This window comes from Brassica napus, chromosome C2 (genome assembly GCF_020379485.1).
Source record: "Brassica napus cultivar Da-Ae chromosome C2, Da-Ae, whole genome shotgun sequence".
Classification (NCBI taxonomy): domain Eukaryota; kingdom Viridiplantae; phylum Streptophyta; class Magnoliopsida; order Brassicales; family Brassicaceae; genus Brassica; species Brassica napus.
Window position 1 is genome coordinate 33,590,875 of NC_063445.1, and position 22,842 is coordinate 33,613,716.

The 22,842-nt window shown below is 40.4% G+C and overlaps 1 protein-coding gene across 1 annotated transcript; it reads right to left on the reverse strand.

The window, feature by feature from the left end:
- Window positions 1-8,765: 8,765 nt before the first annotated feature.
- Window positions 8,766-9,460, reverse strand: LOC106379744 (putative lipid-binding protein AIR1). The gene has a single exon (XM_013819623.3). The coding sequence runs from the start codon at window positions 9,265-9,267 to the stop codon at window positions 8,932-8,934; it is 336 nt and encodes a 111-aa protein (XP_013675077.2). The 5' UTR covers window positions 9,268-9,460; the 3' UTR covers window positions 8,766-8,931.
- Window positions 9,461-22,842: the final 13,382 nt, after the last annotated feature.

Sequence of the window (22,842 nt, forward strand, 5' to 3'; positions counted from 1 at the left end):
TTCCCAGGAAAGCGAGATTCTCGAGTTACCTACTGACGACGCCGATCAAAGTCGAACCGTAAGGGTTGGTGCATACCTTTCTGAGGAAATGCAGCAGTCAATTCTGAACTTTCTCAGGAAGAACATGTCTACATTCGCTTGGTCTATGGTAGACATGAAAGGCATCGATCCGACTATAACGACCCACGAGCTAAACATTGACCCGACATTCAAACCTATCCGCCAGAAGCGACGTAAGCTCGGCCCTGACAGGTCGAAGGCCGTAAACGAAGAAGTTGACAAGCTACTCAGCGCAGGTTCGATCGCTGAGGTCCGCTACCCCGAATGGTTGGCAAATCCGGTAGTCGTCAAAAAGAAAAATGACAAGTGGCGCGTCTGCGTCGACTTCACCGATCTGAATAAAGCCTGCCCAAAGGATAGCTACCCTCTTCCCAACATTGACCGTTTAGTCGAGTCTACGGCCAGAAACGAGATGCTGACCTTCATGGACGCCTTCTCTGGATACAATCAAATAATGATGCACCCGGATGATCGCGAGAAGACGGCCTTCATCACAGATAGGGGAACCTACTGCTATAAGGTCATGCCGTTCGGTTTGAAGAACACCGGAGCAACCTATCAACGACTTGTAAACAAGATGTTCGCAGACAAGCTGGGCATCACTATGGAAGTGTACATCGACGACATGTTGGTTAAGTCACTCCATTCCATTGATCACCTCCGTCATCTTCAAGAATGCTTCGAAACTCTCAACAAATACGGCATGAAGTTGAACCCAGCAAAGTGCACATTCGGAGTCTCTTCAGGCGAATTCCTCGGCTACATAGCCACACAGCGAGGAATCGAGGCAAACCCGAAGCAAATATCCGCGGTCCTGAACCTCTCAAGTCCGAGGAACAGCAGAGAAGTACAAAGGCTCACGGGCTGGATAGCTGCTCTAAATCGTTTCATCTCCAGATCCACAGACAAGTGCCTCCCCTTATACGATCTCTTGCGAGGAAATAAGAAGTTCATTTGGGATGAGAAGTGTGAGGATGCATTTACTCACCACAAGCAATACCTAACAACACCTCCAGTACTCGCTAAGCCGGACGTAGGTGATGTTCTATCTCTCTATGTCGCGATGTCACAAGCTGCTGTCAGCAGCGTTCTGATAAAGGAAGACCGCGGCGAACAAAAGCTCATTTTTTACACAAGCAGACGCATGACCGCGCCAGAGACGCGATATCCGACTCTAGAAAAGATGGCTTTAGCAGTTGTCGAGGCAGCAAGAAAGCTTCGACCGTATTTCCAGTCACATTCAGTGGAAGTACTGACTGATCAACCTCTCCGAACGATACTCCAAAACACCAACAGATCTGGCAGACTCACGAAGTGGGCCATCGAACTCGGCGAGCTCGATATTACCTACAAGAACCGCACAGCGGCGAAGTCCCAAGTCCTCGCGGACTTCCTGGTCGAGTTGGCCCCAGAATTGGAACAAGATCTTATACTCCCAAGCTCAAACTGGACGCTGCACGTCGATGGATCATCGACCAACAAGGGAGCAGGAGCCGGAGTCCAACTGCAGTCCCCGACCGGAGAACTAATCAGGCAGTCTTTTAGCTTTGTCTTTCCCGCGTCAAACAACGAAGCAGAATACGAATCTCTGATCGCCGGACTCCGCTTAGCAAAAGCAATAAAAGCTAAACGACTAAGCGCCTATTGCGACTCTCAATTAGTCGCCAGTCAGTTCAGCGGCGACTACGATGCCCGCAACGACCGAATGGATGCCTATCTCAAAATGGTGCAAAGCCTGACAGCAGAGTTCGAGTTCTTCGAACTCATCAAAGTTCCCAGAGGCGAAAACGTCTGCGCCGACGCCCTCGCGGCCCTTGGCAGCAAGCTTCGCGACCAAGTTAAACGAACCATCCCGATACATCGCATCGAGAAACCAAGCATCGATATTCCTACCGACCAAACCCTCATTGCCCCGGTCATCGAACCCGCTACTCCAGATGACGACGGATTTGGTCCTGATTGGAGAACTGAGTTTATCGACTACCTCTCGAAGGGAGAACTCCCAAACGACAAATGGGAAGCTCGCCGACTAAAAACACACAGCGCCCATTACGTCGTTCTTGACGATGAACTACACCGCTGGACCGCGAGTAAAGTACTCCTAAAATGCATTCATGGCGACGAGACAGCAAGGGTTATGGCAGAGACGCACGAAGGCGCTGGCGGAAATCATTCGGGCGGACGTGCATTAGCAATCAAAGTAAGGAGCTTGGGCTTCTTCTGGCCAACAATGAACGCAGATTGTGAGTCTTACGCGAGAAGCTGCGATAAATGCCAACGGCACGCACCTAGTATCCATTGTCCAACCGAAATGTTGCAAACAACCACCGCTCCATATCCGTTCATGCGATGGGCAATGGACATCATTGGACCACTTCCCTGCTCCCGCCAAAGACGCTTCATCCTCGTCCTCACCGACTACTTTACCAAATGGATCGAAGCTAAAGCATATGCTCAAGTCACGGACAAAGAAGTCCGCGGTTTCGTCTGGAAAAATATTATTTGCCGCCACGGTTTACCTTATGAGATCGTTACCGATAACGGATCGCAGTTCATGTCAGGCAACTTCAGGGAGTTCTGCGGCAAATGGAACATTCGACTAAGCCCCTCCACTCCTCGTTACCCGCAAGGTAATGGCCAGGCAGAATCCTCCAATAAACTCATCATCGATGGCATTAAAAAGCGCCTGGATCTGAAAAAGGGTCATTGGGCCGACGAGCTTGATGGGGTCCTATGGAGCCATCGTACAACGCCGCGAGGATCGACTAAATCGACACCTTTTTCCCTCGCCTACGGTGTAGAAGCCATGTCTCCCGCTGAAGTCAACTTTTCAAGCCTCCGACGCTCCAAGATGCCTCAATACGTCGAACTCAACAAGGAAATGCTACTCGACGCCCTTGATGAGATAGAAGAACGACGAGATCAAGCTCTGCTGCGCATCCAGAACTACCAACACCAGATCGAGAGTTACTACAACAAAAAGGTCCGTGCCCGACCTCTGGAACTCGGTGACCTCGTCATGCACAAGGTGTTTGAAAACACTAAGGAGCTAAACGCCGGTAAACTAGGCGCCAGGTGGGAGGGACCCTATAAAATCATCAAAGTCGTCAAACCCGGACTATACCGACTCCAAACCTCACGTGGCGAAGAAGTTCCCCGATCATGGAACTCGATGCACCTAAGACGTTTCTACTCGTAGGTGTATCCCCTCCTTCTAGCGCCAAAAAAAAAAAAAAAAAAAAAAAAACCGAGTAGATGCACCCCCTGGTCACTTCTACTCGACCGAGTAAATGCGCCACTCACGGCCACTTTTACTCGGGAAAAACGAACTACGAATGGCTTGATCCTCAACCGAGGTACGTAGGCAGCCTTAAACAGGTCCAGCTGTAACAAAATCAAAGTCAAAATCTTGTTCTTTGTCTCAACTTCTACTGAGTGGATGCCTGTTATCAAACCCAACGGCTCCCGTGTCTCCAGCAGGAGACACGCGGACACTATCGTTCCATCTCCCGGCTATGTCCTGATCAGACACTTAGCCTGAGGACCCAACAGTCGCTAGTCACCTATGCCTAAGGAGCATTGACCGACTAAACATAGTGAATCTTTAACCTTTCCTCGACTAAACGCGTAATGGACTAGCTACCCAATTACTCGACTGTCATTGAGGAAACGGACAAAAGAACCTTCCACTCTTAGACCCAGTCCCTTGTTCTCGATACAGAACGATGCGCCTAAACGTCGTCTCGATCGAAACGCGACAAGAGCTGAATAAATCCCCTAGCGGTTCGTTTCCTTATCTATTTGCAAAAGCCAAAGGTCGGGAATCTATTGTTTCTAAGCGAACACATCGCGAGACACTAAAGATACTGACATTTACTTTAAAGTTTGCAAGTACAGCTGAGAAACACAACCCACAAATTTAAAGATCGCTTAAAACAGCGACTCGCCAAAAAAAAATTAATATATATATGTCTAATCATACAACAACAGGGTCTATCAAGACCACAACAGATAAAGACATAAGTGACACGTCAAAGAACAGAATCTTGATCGTCAGGACCCTTGGTAGCGGCAGCAGTTGGGTCCTCCGCCCGAGTAGGAATAGAAGCAAGAGAGTCTACAACGGGACGTGGAGGAACATCTGTATCCCCAGCTTCGTAGATCGTCTCCTCCTCAGCAGGACGTGACAGCGATGCCTCCTCGATCCCATCATTATCCTCCTCCCCATCCTCTCGTCCTTCGGAGGAAGAATCCGAGATGAGCACAGGATCCTCGACACCCACGTTCTCGGTCTCTCCCTCTCGAACCCCCTTCAAATTCTCATTCTCTGGGCGCTCATCAAAACCGCTTCCCACCGGGGACTTGACAGGCTCGGTGGCTCCTCAACAACTTCGAGCGAGGTCACCAGCCGAGAAGCCGTCTCTGGCCCAATCAAATTTACGTTCGACCCATAGGGATCGAATGACGTTCTGAATCTGTCCTCGGCAAAACGAGAAGGAAGGACCAACGGAGAAAGAGTAAGGTCGCTATCGGACAGCGGCTCTACTCGGAGTTTCATAACCTCCGCCTCGTAAAGTTTCTCCTGCTCAGCAAAGACATCGATCATTTCTTGGGGGATCTCCGTCCCACTCGCCTTTATAACCTCGAGGCACTTCTTCGTTCCCGAAGCTTGACCATACAGGTTCTTCGCCTTCTCAAAAGCCTCCAGACGAGTAAAATGGCTGCGCACGCGATCAAAACGGTGACTTGCCTTCTCAGCCATGGCAGCCTCGACTCTTTCCTTCTCACGAGTAACCTCCAAACCCCGGGAGTCCCTCAAGCGTTGCCTCTCTCTGATTAGTTTGTCCACTGCGGCATCTCTCTCTTCGACTAGCTCGGTCTTCTCCTTCTCCAGATTCGCAGCCGTTTGCTCCAAGTGACTTTTCTCTCGAACGAGCTCTTTCCTCGCCGCGCTGGAAGACTTAAGCTTGCCCTCCAGTTCTTCGAACTTTACTCGAAGAATCTCTTTCTCCTCTGCGGCCTTCTCGTTGGCCTTCTTATGCTCCGCCCTTACTCTCTCGATGACCTTCAACCGCGTCTGGGCAAGCTTCTCTGAAGATCCCAACTGGATCATCGTCTGTTTCAGAGCACTGTCGTATTTCTCAACGAGAAAGTTCATACTCCCGTCACTCTGCAAAAACGACAAACACAGACCACGTGAGACGAGTAAACCCGACGAATCGAATAATGAGATAAAGTATGAAGGGTAGCGCAGTTACCCGAGCTCTCGAAGAAGCAGCGTCTATGTATTCATTCCTGAAGTAAAGGTCGTCCAACTGTGGCATCTCCTTCGTCCCACCACGAATTTGGCGCGTCAGCTCCGCGCACCTAAGAGGATTAAGGATTAGGGGGGTCGTCTCGTTGTAGGAAAACTCGACCCGATCGGGGAACTCGATCTTCTTCCTCCTCGCAGTAGAACCCTCTGAACGAGACCCTTTCCTCGCAGACGGATCGGGAATAGATCTCTCACCCGTAACAGGATCACTGCCCCGCGCTGAGACCTCTTTCTCCTCGGGAGGGGTTTCAAGAGAAACGTCTTCTCCCGCGACAACTTCGACGAGGCCCATCTCCCCATCAGAAGGACGCGGCTCTGCCCCAATGGACTTCTTCTTCTTCTTCTTTCTGGGACGATCTTCAGGCGCAGCTTCGGAACGGTCAGACTCGACAGAACCCCTTGTAGCGCCTTCTCGTCCTACAGCCGGCACCTCGCCGCGATCAATGGAGGAAGTAGCCCCTTCGTAAGGTCTCTTCCTTCCTCTCTCTCCCTTCCTCGCTTCCAAACCCTCGGAAGTTTCGTCGAGAGAAGCGATCTCTTCAAGAGGAAGCTCTTCGGTTGCTTTCCTCCTGGCTTTCTTGCTCTTCTTCTTCTTTTTAGGAATTGAGGCAGGAGGCTCCGCCCCAACGTCTTTGTCGACTAAACCAGGAGCTCCTTCCTCGGAAGCTCGGCCTGCGTCAGAACTGGTCGCCCCTTGCACATCGGCAGTAGTCGACTTCTTCGAAAGCAATTGCAGCTTCCCCTTCAACAGTGCACTCAAATCCGGCACTCCGTCCATCTTCCTAGCTTCGTCCAGAATTTTCTGCTGTTTCCGAGTAAAAAGAGACAGATGCGACTTACGGGGTCCGAGCACAACAGGAAGCCTCGATTCCCAATCAGCTGTAAAAAAATGGGAGAAGAGAGACTAAGTGTTGATAGAACTTCTCGGAGAAAGACCGATGAACTCACCTCTAGCAATCCGAGCTTCTTGACGTCTTATCCACTCTCGACTAAGGTCAGGCCAACGAAGATGACTGTGAGCCACGATCGCCTGAGCACTCTCGAAGAATTTCTCCGGGTATGCGATCGTATTCGGGTGACGAACTGCAACAACAAGAAATGCGCCGTTAGGATACTCGAATAAAGCATGGTGACAACAAACACTATCTACCAAGCGTTTTGTTCCACAGAACGCGGTAGTCGTCCTCAGGTGGCTCTGCGAAGGCATGCTCGTCAGATTTGACGTAAAAATATGAGCGCTGCCAGTCCTTCGTCTTGTTCGGGTGCCCTGACAAGACGTTGTAGCTCGAGCGCATCTTCACTGAGAATATCCCATGTGGCTCCGCCTTCGTAAAAGTCAACTCTTCGAATACTCTAACACTCATCAAAACGTCTATCTCCGCTGCCATCACCATTAGCATAACCGCGATGCGCAGCGACCCGTTAAGCAACTGACAAATGGCGATGTCCCGGTGAAATGCGTACGACGTGATCAGTCGGGGAATTGGAAACCAGAGCTTTGTATGGTCTCCAAAATAAGACTCATAGACACACTGATAGCCAATCGGAGGAGACCAAGGACGCTGTCCCCTGGAAGGAATGATGTATGTAACGCCGGCACCTCCACTTCGCCTCAATAAATCCTTCACCGTCTTGTGGGAGGAGCAAGAATCGAAGACATTCCCCCACGACTGAGCCCGCGGGTCACGAAGCAATTCGGACGGGAGTGGCCCGAGTTCTTCGAAGATCCCACCAGGATGATAGATCGTGGGTCGGCAGTCTATCTGGTCGAAAGAAATCTCCCGACTAGCTCGTCTCAATGACCTTGAGGCTTGGCTAGACGCTTCAGAGCCGCTACCACCCACGTCACTGCTCCCGACTTCAACGCGATCCGCGCGTTCGTCACGGATCATCTTATGAGCATCAGCGACGAAAAGGCGTTGAGATAGGGTCATATTGTCTAAATCCCGAAGAGCGTCGCGATGAATCAAATCGAAATCATCCAGCGGGCTGTCAGCTACCCGCACATCTCTGGTCGAACTCGGAGAATCTGCGACGCCCTTCCCTTTTTCTTCTCGCGACAAACGACCTCTCAGAGGCATGATCCTGGATTTAGGGGACGACTACAACCGCCAGACGATACCGACGAGCCTGTGTGAGGAGAAACGTACCTAGAGAGAGAAAGTAAAAGTAAAGAGAAGGGAGAGAAAGCGGAATACCTGAGCTTGCAGAGAAGAATGACGAATGCGAAAGGGAGGAACCTATTTATAGCAAAAACAAGGGCACATCCTCCGAAGCGCAATCATTAGGTCTACAGAAACCTAAATGGGCCTCAAAGGCCGCCTAAATACCCAAAGGCTTACTCGCGACGGTTCGTTTTCTCGTTCAAACCGATCTCTAATTGAGATGCCAGACCGAAATTAATCCCCGATTTCGATCTAAACCGGTCCTCTAATGTAAACCGATGAGATAAGCTTGAGCCCTTATATCGAAGTAATTCGCCTACCGAGTAAAACGTGCCTTCGTGACAAAAACCTCGGCGAGCAAAGCAGATCGTGAAGAAGTACTACTTTAAGCGACTAGAAACGTCAAACGTGCCTACATGCGACTAAACACGCTAGGACCTGATATACGAACGAACCTAACCCACAAATTCACTGAGACCGCTACGCCGCTCACAAGTGAACTGGGGGGGGGGGGCTTATTGTAGGAGATGGATTACATCCCTCCACAAGGCCCATCGAATAACAGGCCCTAGCCCGGCAAACTTGACTAGTTTAGTCGGCTTAAGCGGCTAAAGGTGTCGGCTCGATCCCAGAGTACTTTTAGCCGATCAGCTAAGCCGACTAAATACACTCGGCTTATAGAGAACAGTACCAAGGCCCGCATACTCGGCCTTTAACGACAGGGCCCAAAGGACGACACGATTAGGGCATCACGGACGGTTACACTATAAGAGAGGATGAGGAGACAACGAAGAAGCGGACTTTTGGACAACACACACAGAGTCGGCTAGATCTAGGGTTTCCCAATCATCTCTTTGATCATGTTGCTTAAACCTTCGATCTTGTCTCCTTATTCCCGTCAATCTTGTAACCTCTTGTTTGATTCTAATAAAAGCGTCTTTAGTCACCCCATTCCTAAGTTCATTATTCTAATCAACCGAATCCTGTACAAACAGTTACTAATACAGCAAGTTTGTAGTTAACTAAAAAATATTAATATTAACTGTACTATTATGTAGTTTGATAAGAGTATATTAAATTAATGTAGTAGCGACTACATATTTCTTCACTTTTATGACAACATTTTTGGTTTGGAGATAGTTCGATCAGATTAGAGCCAAAATGTATTCAGCTCAATTAAGCCGGAGATGTTTTGTTTCCATTTCATGAACGAACGTGCCGATTACACACACAAACCCATTATTGCATGAGAACGTTACACTCATCATTTTATTCAATCGAAGGAAGTTACAAATACAAAAGAAATCACCAGTTAAAAAGCAAAAGACGACAGGCAACACGTTCAACCTTTATTTTTTCGGTATGTCTTCAGATATCTCATACGTATTCAACTTACGGGCATTGGAAACTTGGTGGAGCAAATCTGCTACAAGCATTGAAAAGTACACTGATATCGATGGGAAGGTGAACGTTGATGCCAAGAACGTTAACGTCGAGCGCGGTACAGAGACAGACTGCAGCCTCAAGGTCAGCCAAGCCTGCAATGAGCGAGCAGCACGGCGGTACTGGTGGCGGTGTGTTTCCTAATGTTAAGTCAATTGCATTGAGCACATTAGTGCAAGCACCGATCTGAAGGGCATTTCTAGGACAAGTGCCTTGAGCAGAAGTGTAAGTGAAGAAGAGGAGGTTAAGGAAAAGGAAGAGTGCAAGAGAGGTTCTTGGAGCCATTTGTTTGTGTACCAGAAAAACTGAAACAAAATCTCAGGAAGTAGTAGTGTCTTTATATTCTTTGAGAAGGGTGGAGATAAATTATGGGGGTTATAGTGGATAAATCCTAAACTCTAAATCAAAAACACTAAACACTAAACCCTAAACCCTAAATCCTAAACCCTTGAGTGTTTTAGTGTTTAGTTTTTTTGATTTAGAGTTTAGGATTTATTCAAGGGTTTAGGGTTTACCCAAGGGTCTAGGGTTTAGGATTTACGGTTTAGGATTTAAGGTTTAGGATTTAGTTTTTTTGTTGACGACGTTAAAAATATTTTTTTTTTAAATATTTTTTTTTCGCAACTACTATTATTTTTATTTATTTATTTTTTACTTTTTATTTTAAAAACATATTATTACTTGACAATATTTTGTTTCTTTTTTTCAAAGATATCGAATATAAAATAACACAATCCTATTGGTTGGTGAATCTAAAGGTTGTATGTTGTATGTCATACTAATGTACACTGCAATTCATCATATCCTTAGGGATTGCGAGAGGAGCAGGGTGGTAAAGTATAGCAGGATATGCAAGCATAGGATCATATTATCTGGTTGGTATATACCTGTGGGTTCAGTCTTATGTTTTGTTGCGAAATTGAGAGGGAGAGAACTTTGGATTGGTATATTGTTAGGCTGCTTTTTCCAAACGGTGGTTCTTGCTCTTGTCACTTTTTTCACCAATTGGGAGCAAGAGGTATACCTTTCCTTCTCTAGTTACTTATCTTCATCATTCTCTTATAAATTATAATTAATGTTTTGAACTTTATCGCGATTGGGCTCCAGGCAACGAAGGCAAGGAATAGAGTATTGGAGATGTCACCTAAAGGAAACCAAGAAACAGAAATCATAAAAGAGGATGTGCAAGTTTTACTAAGCGATATTTCAGAAAATGTGTAACCCCATATCCATGTGTTTCTGATTTACACAAGCGTCTGTGTTTCTAGTTCACATAAGCATGTGTTTATGAATCAAATAAGAATATGGCTTCGAATGTTTCCAACCGCACCATAGTTAATAGTAACAAAAATCTCAACATATACCTATGTATCTTTCTTTTTTTTTAACTAGTGCCACATTTTGTCATTCAGAGCCTATGTTTCTTGAATTGACTATCCACAAGAGATTGAACAGTGAACTAGAATCTGGGACAATGAAGTACTATTAGACAACAAATATATAGCAAACTGAAATCATATTAGTCTGCTCATAAATGATTTTCATTTTGATTACCTCAATTCTTCCTTATACGTACATGTTCTAGACAAGTATATATTATCTATCGAGAGAATAACAACAGTGACATGGGGAAATCCGATGCCATCTTCAAAAATAGCCAAACTCATTGATAGAAATATGACAAATTGGCTTATTTCAACTCGAGCAGCTGGAAGGTCGCAAATACGATAAGGCGTTTTGTGTGCGGTTCTCTTGTCAACCACCTGATCTCATGAGTCATGACAACAACAGCCAAATCCAACCCTTTCATTTTTGGTTTTAATTCTGTACTCGTCGTATTATGTTAAATATGTTTTCTTTCCGCTAAATGATGAAGATATTGTAACGCAGCACCCCTGTTTCCGTCTTTCCTTTTAGAGTTTACCACTCTTAATAGTTTCTTAATTTCTCAAAAAATTGAATCTAAACCCGTCAAAAGTCGCGCTAGTAGTTTACAGAATCTTCATGAAACAAGAATAAACTTTAAAACTGAAAATCTGCTCTCTCTCTCTCTCTCTCTCTCTCTCTCTCTCTCTCTCTCTCTCTCTCTCTCTCTCTCTCTCTCTCTCTCTCTCTCTCTCTCTCTCTCTCAAATCAGAAGAGTCTAAGTCATAACCTCAATGTGTCTTTATGAGATTTCATTGGCAACTTATTATATAACCCAACACAAAAAGCTTAAAATAAACACCATTCACATCAGATTCCATGTCACTAAGTCGGAGTCTGTGGTGGCGACACGTGTCACGGTCAATCTAAACTCAATTTTTCATTTATTCTTGAATTTAATGGGTTTTATGTGTCTATTACGGCCCAAATACATCTTCTTCAAGAAACTGTATAGGAAACCTAGGGAAAGTGACTGCTGTGCAACAATTCCCGTTCTGTCAAATGTCAACAGAAATCCAACGGTTTTACCGGTGACGAACGATTTCGATCTGTGTCAGTTGGAAGCCATCGTTTTTGGCGAAGAGACTTCTTTAATCCAGCGCCGTTAAGAAAATTAACTTGGTTCATGCATCTTCATTAACATTCGCATTAATACCTATTCTCCACTTCTCACACAATCTCACATTCAATGAATCCCTTCATTGATTCATTTATGTTAATCCTCCATTATAAATATGAAAGTTTTCTTCCAGCAAAATCATCAGTTCATTTTTCTTAATAAACAACACGAAAATATGATGAAAAGAGATCTATTAAGCCCATGGTTGTGCTTAACGGATTGTGACAGAAGAGTGATAAGAAATAGAAGAAATGAGATGAAAAACAGAATGAACAGAGAAGAAGAGAAAGGATGAATACGATAAAAGAGGGGAGAGAACTTTTTTTTTGTCAACATTTCCATTTATGGAAAAGCCCAAAGGCTATTACATGGTGAAGCAATAATAAATCCCATCCAACCCGAATACAATTTAAAATTTAGCCCAATAACTAACTCAGTTTATAGATCGATTAGTCATTTCACCTATCTCCCCCACCGCTATCAGGCATAATGACATGACATAGACATATTAATTTTAATAATGCTTATGCATCTTTGTTTAATTTCACGTATTAGGTTATTTCTTTTTCGGATATTCCCAATTATATGGGCACTTTAAGTTTGTTTCAGATTATCTTTATTCAAGTTTATATTATAAAGTTGATTTGCATTCCGGTATAAGTTATTTTGTTTTATACATGTGTTTAATTCGTATTGGTTTAGAGACTACCATTTTCTATTTAAACAGCCAAATCACTTTGCGTTTGGGAAATTAACGGTGAGTTTATATTACAATACTAGAATGGTCCACGTCTTAGCTGACTTGACATGCAAGTGAAGCACTATGCTGGTCATCTTCTTTTCCACTAAAGGCGTTTAAAATGTAAAAAAAATATTCTATATCATAAATATAAAATTAACATAAATATAAATATTAAATTTCTCAAAAAAAAACGTAAACAAAAAATATACCCGCCTTTTCAAGGGGGATGAAAATCTAGTTTACTCTTACATCTCAATCACAACTTACAGAATATTAATAACTTCTCACTTATATATATAAATAATCAAGTATAATAAATATAAAACGCACCACATAAGGTATTATATGATAATAACTTCCAGTACAACAGCATGAATACTCAGCAAGAAATGATGTAATGCCACCTCCAAGAAAAAAAACATAACTAATTATCAACATAGCATGGTTTATTTAGTCTTAAAAAAACATATAAAAAATTTAACTGATATTTATATATTTTAATTAATAAAAATTTACACTAAATATTTACTTTAACAATTTAAATTATTTTCAAATATTCATTCCGCCCGTAGGGCGGGCCGGCTCTAGTATATATATATATATATATATATATATATATATATATATATATATATATAGAGTAGAGATTCAACACATTTGGTGCCGCCACATCATCAATAGCAAGACTCACGAACTGACACGTGTCCACTTAACCTATACGATGTGTTTCATTGATTCGGGTGTATATTGTGTTGATTGCATTTTGTGATTATTTTCCTTCATAAAGGTCAAAATTATAGGGTAAGCTGATATGATCAAAAATCTGTCATTTTTTTATTCTTTTGTTTCATTATATTCCTTCTGCGCCGCTGCAATATCAGATGAATCTCTAAGGTTTACGATCCAGTTGTTTCATCTTCTTCCTAACGATCCAGGAATCCACCAGTTACAGATTCATTGTATTAAAATCGTTCTTGAATCCATCGTTCACGATCTACCTTAAATGCAGACTTTTCTTTTGGAAGATCAGGCGATGCTCCTCCACCATTCAAGTGCGGTTTCTCTGTTTTTGGGAGGCCAGGAACGTATGATGCGGTGGCGAACTCATGGGAGTGGATATGCTGCTACTGGATACACAGGTTTGTTATGTTCCTCCGTTTGAGTTCACAGTACCACTTTTCATGTTTACACTAACCAATTTTTTACCCTCACTTTTAATGAATGATAAAAAACATTTATACTCCTAGGATTAACTAATATAAGACTTAGAGTTTAGAGTTGAGGGGGAGGGTAGGGTTTTTGGAATGTGAAATTTAGGATTATAATAAATATATAAATAAATACATAAATATTTTTAAAAAAATTAAAAAAATAGTTTCAAACATAATTTTCGATTTTCAAAAAGAAATTTTGAAAAAAAGATTCGAAAAAATAAAAAAATTATAAAAAAGTTCAAATTTGAAAATGTATAATTCGGGAACATAATTTTTTTATATATTTGATATATATTTTTTTATTTAAATAATTATTTATTATATATATAGAGAACAAAGATATAAGAGTCTTTTGCCACTTAATGAAGAAAATATTTTTGAAAATGTTTGTTTAGTGGTGGTAAAGATGAATAATGGTACTATGAAAGTGGTAAACATGAAATTCTCCCACTTTGTTTTAAGCTTTTAGTTTCAAGTTTCAATTTTTGATTCTTACACTGAAACCAAATTTTATTTTAAGAGCTTTTGTTATCGAGTCATGTTTCTGCTTTGATATTCGCTGATCCAAAACACGATTTAATGTTATTTTTAATCCTTCATCTTGGTTTCAGTTGATTCTACACCTTCGCATGTTTAGTGTTTAGCGAAAGAAAAAGCTGTAGTAGAAACGATGCATCAACTCACCCTGAAGATCAATGGGGTTGATAAGAATAAACTTTATGAAACAAAAGTGTGGGGCGCAGCCAAGGTTGAACTTCAAGGAGTTGCAGGAGTTCAAGCCTGTTGGTGATGATTCCCCTATCACTACTCCTCCTTTTCTTGGCTGGAAATAAGGTATGACTACAAACATTATATATATGTATGCAAGACGTAGATTAATAAAAAAACTTTGATCATGAAATTTTTTTTTTAAGGATAGGTGAGCATGAATATACTATGTACGTAGATCGAGGGAACTTCCATGAGATGATCCAGTACATTACTTTGCTTATCATGCTGTCAAGAGCATCCAAAACAGATCTAAATCTTTGTTACTTTATGAACTTAAATATGTTGTGCATGCTAATGATGAGGTATGGCTACATGAACAAATTAACGATTTTGAATAGCTAGAATGTATGGTAGATTTGGTGGTCCTGTACCTAACAGGCTTTTGCAGTCTTTTCCCGCTTTAGGTTTGAGAAAACTTTCTGAATAGTTTCATATTTTTCCACAGACTGTAAAAATTTGAGGTTTATCCAGCTTCCGTAGATGACGTCATGACTATCGAGTATACATGCTTTGGAGATGTGTGTGAATTATTTGAGCTGTGAAACATGACTATATAGTGGAGTTATACGGGCATGAGATATCTTTCAAGTGGAAAACCTCAGAAAACGGAAATGTACATCAACACATATTTCGATCCTCTTTCCTGATGGAGTTCATAGAAGGAGGATCTCTAAAGGTATCTTCTTTCTTTCAAATTTTAAGTCTATATATATACGCCCCTGCAACATATCATAAACTTTCTTCATTGATGATGGGATAGGCGAAGCCAATGATGAAGATAGCAACAGATGATGAATATGATTACGAAAATATGATTAGATAAGATCAACACGGGAAACATGAGTTTGATTTGATCAAAAGGTAAACAATGTGATATATCAGGTAAAGAATAGATTACTGGGTTCGTGAGAGATAAGTTGGAATTATTCAAATTTGTGACTTTCGGTGACGAACAGACAAGTGGTGAGTAAGCTAATACTTTGTCTTTGTGTTTCCTTTACGTACCACTTGAAACATCCAATTTGAGCTGTTGTTTCCATCATATAGATGAGTTGGCTAACAAAGTGACTCCAAACTGATGAGTTTTGGAATATATGATGTTTTAGGTTGGCTTCAAATTCTTAATTTGCAATCACATTTAACTATATTCATACTGACGAATTATCACTTATCAGTCAAGAACATTGTAACGACCCGGATTTTTAAATCAAAATAGTTTGGGTTGTTTAAATTATTTGGTTAACCAAAACCGGTATGGTTTGGTTTAATTATAATCTTACAATATTAAAAGGAGAATATGCTCAAAGGAGAGGCATGCCATCCTCTGAGCCATCTCCATCTCCTTCTCCATCATCATCCACTTCTGCTCATCAAATCGAAGTGCCTCCATGACCGGAGGAGCCATCGTTGTTGGGCTTCATGTTATTTGGAACGTGACTAAGACGAGATGAGAAAGTGTAACCGGAGCCGTCGTGTTCCGTCACGACCATTGCACCGCCATGATCCATGAGTCACCGGAGATCCACGTCGCCACCATCCAAGCTGTACTAAGCCACAGAAGATCATAGACACCATTATCGGAGGAGCAGTCATGCCATTAGAAGTCATCGTTGTGATCCGGTCTAAGGTTTGTAATGGAAATGAGAGGTATGGACGTGGAGAAGAGCCGGAGCCACCGCGTCATAATATTTCCGTTGCCGTTCTTCACCATCATCAATGGCGAGGCACTGGACATGCACTTAGCGTCACCGGAGTTCATCCATAGTTGCGAGTCAAAGCCGTGAAGGTTATGGAGTCTTCTCCTTTGTTTCTTGTGTTACAAGCAACATTTATTACTTAAACTTAAGGGTTTCATGCGTAGGGAGAATCATGGGACCTTGGATGTTAATTGCTGATAAGAAACCCATTCTTAAGCCTAGCCACCGAGTCTTGTTTCATACCAAGTTTTCGGGAGTGTCATGATCCATCTCTGATATTGGCTAAGGTGAGGGTCTATTCCGTGAATCCCGTACCAGTGTAGAATTCTCTCTATCGTAGTTTAGATTTCGAATCATGATCCGTCTGTTTGAATTGAGTCTGTTTGAGTCTTGACTGTTAGTCAGTTCATTCATTGTAAACTGGAATTAGGGGTCTAGAGGATTCAACCGTTGATTTGATTGTGTGATGTTAAGAGATGCGATATATATGTATGTATACATAGTTATGAGTAGGGACTATGTGAGAGGGCGGGGATCCAGAGATGTCTGGACTAGCGACGCAGCTTTGGTGGGCGGGGGCTCAGAGACGTCTGGGCTAGCGACGCAGATTGTGTGGGGCGTGGGTGCAGAGACGTTTGCATTCGACGCAGCTTTGGAGGGCGGGGGTACAGAGACAGACTGTACTAGCGACGCAGCGTATGTATATATATATTCGTTTGAGGAGATGCAGGGTTTATGGACTAGCTATATGCTATCATCGCATTGTTTGTGTTGTGTGATGCTTTAGGCATCTTGTTTGTTCATGTTAGAGCTAAACTTCCATAGTGGGAGTTCTATTTACTCAAGTCAGTGGTTTGCGTGTTTAGCATCCCATACCTCACGGAGTAACTCTCCTGTTACTCACCCCTCCTTTCCTTCCCCTTTCAGATGAGACTGACGAGCAGGAGTGATTGCTATCGGGCTGGTGCTTTGGGAGTTTTATTTCTGTCTTTTTCAGACTTGTGGATTTTATGCTTTTATCGATATTTTCGGGATTTATTATGTTATTTGGATTTATGGCTATTTATTTGATTACGACTTTGGAGTTGACTTTTGAAAAGTAATAAATGGAGATTTCAGACTTTTTATTTATTTAAGTTATTTCAAAAAATACGGGTGTTACAAACATTTTCATAATGCCAGCATTCCATAGAAGAAACGATAGACAAACAGAAAAATTCCAATATATCCAGTTTATTATGACTTCAAACTTCAGAAAAAGTTTTTGCATTATTCCTAAATATATGGTAAAACTTAGGAAACATTGGAATTTTTGCAAGAAATCTTTGATAGAATAACGGATATCTTATTGTTGCTAATTTTTTTTTTTGTTGCAACAAACGGTTATTCTATTACTCATACTTGAGGTGGTCTGGGTAACCAGACCGGAATAAAACAACCAATAAAGTACAAAGATCTATGAAAAGAGCGTACATTCCTAACTAGCGAGTCAGCAATTCCATTTTGCACTCTTGGAAAGTATTCAATTTTGAAGTCCAGAAAACACAACTTGAGAAGTTGAATGACCTCCAGCTCGGTTGAAAAATTTGGCCATGCTTGTGGATCCGCTGCCACTACAATCAGGTCCTTGCAATCCGTCCCAAATCTCTGACATGTCGAGTGCTGTAGCATGCTCTCCATTGTCCATCTTAATGCTTCCAGTTCAGAGTGTAGTGGTGTCTCACGCCTCCTTAAGTTCTTTGTCCCCATTAGTTGGATCTTCCCTCTGTCATCCTTCCACACCCATCCAATTCCATTGAATTGATCCGTAGAGGTCCATGAACCATCCACCATACAAATATTCTCCAAACTTAAGGCTTGTGTGACTTCAACAATTTGTGCATGTGGGGGAGCACGTATAGAATCCTTTGCATTGTACCATGCCTGGCACTCACTCTCTGCATATCTGACTAACTCCAAAGGGTCCTATCTATACCTCTGAATAGCTTATCATTCCTTGCTTTCCAAATATACCAAATTATCCAAGGATATGGGTCTATATCATTTTCTGGTTCCATAATACTATTCTTCCTCCAAAAGAGAGAGTCCATGTTGCTGTAGATACTCGAAGTAGTGAAATTCTGAGAGCTTGACGGTGTTGATGATAGTTCCCATGCATGTATTGCCGGTGGGAATTCAAAGATCGCATGAGTAACCGTCTCTTCTGGCTCTCCACATTTTGGGCAGTAGTTATCACATCGCATATTGCTAGTTTTCTTTAACAAAAGTATAATTGTTATCATTTTATGTAAATTTTAGGAAAATGATTGCTGACTACATAAAGTATTGGCCATCATATGGCTAACCATGCAAACTAAACTAATGTATACATAGCCGCACGAAGTATATATTATGCATGACAACATCCCTCAACATTACGACGTTATGCAGTTAACATCACGAGTTTAATTTCATTCATCCAAAAACTGATATGAATGTTAGAGATCTTTTAAATATCTTGTTTCAACAATTTAAATATGACTGACCTGAGTATAATTTAACTAAAATTAGATTTTGACCCACATTTTAAAAGCGTAAAAATATTTTAATAAAAATCTAATTTACAAAATCAATTTGTTTTAACGTTTGTTGATAAGTAGTGTTTTAGCATTTTTATTTTAATGAATTTTAAAACTATATAATTTTATTATTTTTATTTCTATTAAAATGAAAGTTATATAAGATAATATTGAATTTTTTTTAATTATTTTAATCTGTTTTGTTATGAACCTTTAATAAAAAAATTGTAATTCGTTTGATTAATTGTGTGATATATACTTCTTTGATAACTTTTTAATTATAAAACTTATTTGCTGTTAATTTATTGACTCTAACATTTTATTTGTTTAAAACTTATGTGATGTCAACTTAAACCAAACATAATCTTGCGTATATAATTATAAATTATATATTTTGAAGAATAAAAATCGTCAAAGAATAATAATCTAATATGAAATTTTTACTAAATTTAAATGAATGGAATTTTTGCTTATGGAAAATATATAAAATAATTCATTAAATTTATAATTTCATATTAAACAAATAAAATGTTAGAGTCAATAAATTGACACCAAAGAAGTTTTATAATATTTTTTATCAAATAAGTATTAATCAGACGATTTACAGAAATATTATTATAAGTTCATATAAAACAGATTAAAAGAATTTAAAAACTAAATTAAATAATATCTTATATAACTTTTATATTTAATATAAATAAACATAATATAATTATATTGTTTTTAAATACACTAAAATTAAAAATTTAGAACACTACTTATCAAAATTTATAAAATATACTTATTTTGTAAATTAGATTTTGTTAAAAATATTCTTACGCTTTAAAAAAAAAAAGTAAAAATCTAATTTAGGTAAATTACCGTCAGGTACGTCACAATTTAATTGATGAAATGAAAGATTTAAACGGTGTCTGACATACACATCATTTTTGGATGAATAAAATTAAATTCGTGATGTTAACTACATAACATCATAAAACTGAGCGATGCTGCCATGCATAATATATACTTCGTGTAGCTAAGTATACATTTGTTTAGTTACACGAAGTATACATTTGTTTAGTTTTCATGGTTAACCATGTGATGCCCAATACTTCATGTAGTCATCGATCTTTTTTCCTAAATTTTATTACGCTATTACCAAGAACATTTCAACTATTTATATAAATATTTTATGATGAAGTTCAAAAAACAAAAGCAATCATATATCATTTCAATGCAACTAAAAAAGAACAAATTTAATCAACTGAAACATTTTTATTCATTTTTACTATTGATCAACTTCAAAATTGAAAAATTGAAATAAATATAATATATAAAAATAAAATAAATGAAAACTATATATAACAACTAAAATAATAAAACAATTCACATTTCACACATATAAAATGTATTTCATCTTATCATTCTTTTAAATATCACACAGATAAAATAACTTATAAATTTGGGTAAGATTTTTCTTTACACACATATACTAAGTACAAGTAATGTGGTTTATTTGATATTTTTTAAAAATATGTAAATATTTAAACAGTAATGTGGTATAGTTTACTTTTACATAATTCAAAACAACAATAGATTTGAAAGAGAATGTAAAAAATAAACCGAAAAACTGAAAAATACCAGTACTGCAAAATGTAAAATAATTAGATAATAAAAATGAAATTTCTTTATTAGCTAGATAAACATATAATTTTTAATAAAAATAAAACAAACGAATAACAAATATATTTCAAAATTATTTTCAAATTGAGAATAAAATACATATTTTTTTTTACTTCCCGCCCGTAGGGCGGATCTACCCTAGTAAGTTATATAAATTACATAAATTACAGTCAGATTTTTTAGGGCTTTGATACCACTCAAATTACCCTAAGAAGTGATTTATACTCTCTCAAATAAGAGGTCGAGTAGTAGTACTCAGGGATCGAATTCACAGGGAGTTAGAGAACCTAAGAAATCCAATATGATTTGTTAAGCAGGATGTTTAAATGATTTAATGTAAATTGCAGTTTTTATCAAGCAAGTGTTTGCTCAATTGATTGGTTGAGGTTTTGGTGCTTAAAAGGAAATAGCTAGACTTAGGGTTTTTATTCAGGAAACTTGGGATTATAATCCTACAGATGCCTAATGAGTTGCATGCATGATTACGTAAATCACAACTACTTAGTCAACAAGTCTATCAGCTTTCGCATGTTTGGACTTGTCTATTAGCTAAATCTAATTATCTCAACTATCGTTTGTCGATCAATTAGAAATTGTCGATCGATGATCCTATAGGGATATCGATCGATTCACCTTTCGATCCGTCAATCGATTATTCAATAATAATATCGATCGACGCGCTTCTAGTTAAGCTTTATGCGCGGGTTGAATGGTAGCTTACTAAGCTCACTAGATAAGCTCTCGCCTTACTCATAGCAAGAAACTTAGCTCAGTTAGAATGTTTTCAGGATGAGAATAAAGCCCTCGCTTTTATCTATCAATCCTAGGGCAAGTTCTAGGTAGCTAAGCTAGAGACAGGCATTAGTGAACAATCCTAATGACAATTACCACAACTCAGCAATCTATAGTTGGGGCTAATCCTTCCTAACCTATTTAAACCCTAAAATCTAACAATTGAACTACTCAAACATGGCTAAGCAATTCATAACATCAATTAGGTAAGAAAACTTCATTAGAATAGTAAATAGATATTAATGGAGTTCCAATCACAAATTATAATTTTGGATCTTCTCTCCAATCTATCAAAATCTTAGAAAACCTTACCGTGAAAATAATAAAAAAAGAAAGCACACTTTGCCTCTGACATGGTGGCAAAGCTTATATAATTAGGTTAAAACTCGTCAGGGGTAATCTTGTAAATTTGTGAAGACTTGGACTTCAAGTCGGTTGTGACCAAACAGGCTTTCTATGTGCTTCGCTGTCGATCGATGTCATGACATGAACATCGATCGATTACTCCTCTTCAATATCGACCGATGGTCGAGCTCGATGGTCATCTCGGGTGCTTGTTCCAAATATCTCCAAAATGCTCCAAAATCATCACTTACACGAGGTCTGGGTAGAGCTCGTGTGTTCGGTAGCAGAGGGGAACAATCCCCATGGCGTGGAGTGTTTCGAACACATCGGTGTCGAGCCCAAGGGAGACAAGGGTGTCTGCGTGACCTAAGCGGGTGGGCAGGATCTCGGTGTTGAGGAGTGTGTTGTATCTTGCCGCAGATTCCTTATCCCATCCCTCACAGTTGAAATCGAGGAGCATTGGGTCGTCTAGATTGATTAGCTTACCCTCTTTGTCTGCACGCGGCCATGGGTAGGAAGCCAGAGCACTGTGGTTTGGAGTTGGCATGTAGTTCTCGCAGGTGACTTTTGGTGTTTTAAACGACTTTTGCTTGGTCTGTGGAGGCATCTGCAAAACAGAACAAGCAGTTATGGATTAGTATGGTTCGTGGGTTGTCTAGAAAGGGATGGAACTTTTACCCATTCTCATTTAAACTCAAGTCCATTCAATTTCCAAACAACCCAACTATAACATGAGTAACAATGATCCACGATTCATCGTAAACGTTAACATATCATTAGATCAATCAACAACCTCAAGCGAACACCACAATAGCGAGTATGCGAACAGTCGGGTTTCTATTGCTAAATCACATTCAAAATTCAGAACAAGGCGGTTCATATGCTTTCTCAGTTTTGATTTGTCTATCAATCTAGCAACCTAGGATGTGTTCATTCAAAAATGCTGCTAACTATAACTGATTGAAAAGCGCGAGAAGAAAGAAAGAGAGAGGACCACAAATCGCGATTTGCATGCGCGATTGTGGGAGATGTCGATTCGTTACCTTGTTCGGTTGAGAGAGGTGACTGCAAAACAGATTGAACTCGAAATTCCAAGAGGTTAGAACCAAAAAGCGTGAGAATTGATTGAGAGATTAATAGTTTGTCCTAGGGTTCTATCTCTTAAGGGAGAGGAGTTTGCGGCGAGTGGGGGTTAAGTGGGGAAGTGGGGTGGGATGGCCTTAAATAGGCAAACCCTGACCGCTTCCTCTTCTATTTTTGTAATTTTATTTTCTGGGTCCGAAGACTTACCTGAGGGAACAGCTGTTCTCCAGCGAGAACAGTCTACGGATTGTTCCTCGGAAAAACTTTAGTTTTCTTTATCCTGAAACAAAAAAAATCAAAACAAACTATAGAAGTATTGAAGGGGGAAAAAATATTTACACTTACTAGTAGGTTTCCTCCCACCAAGCGCTCGATTTAAGTCACTAGCTTGACTTTAGTTAGCCGATTAGGCTGTGGAGGGATCGCTTAAGGGAATTTGGTCACCTTC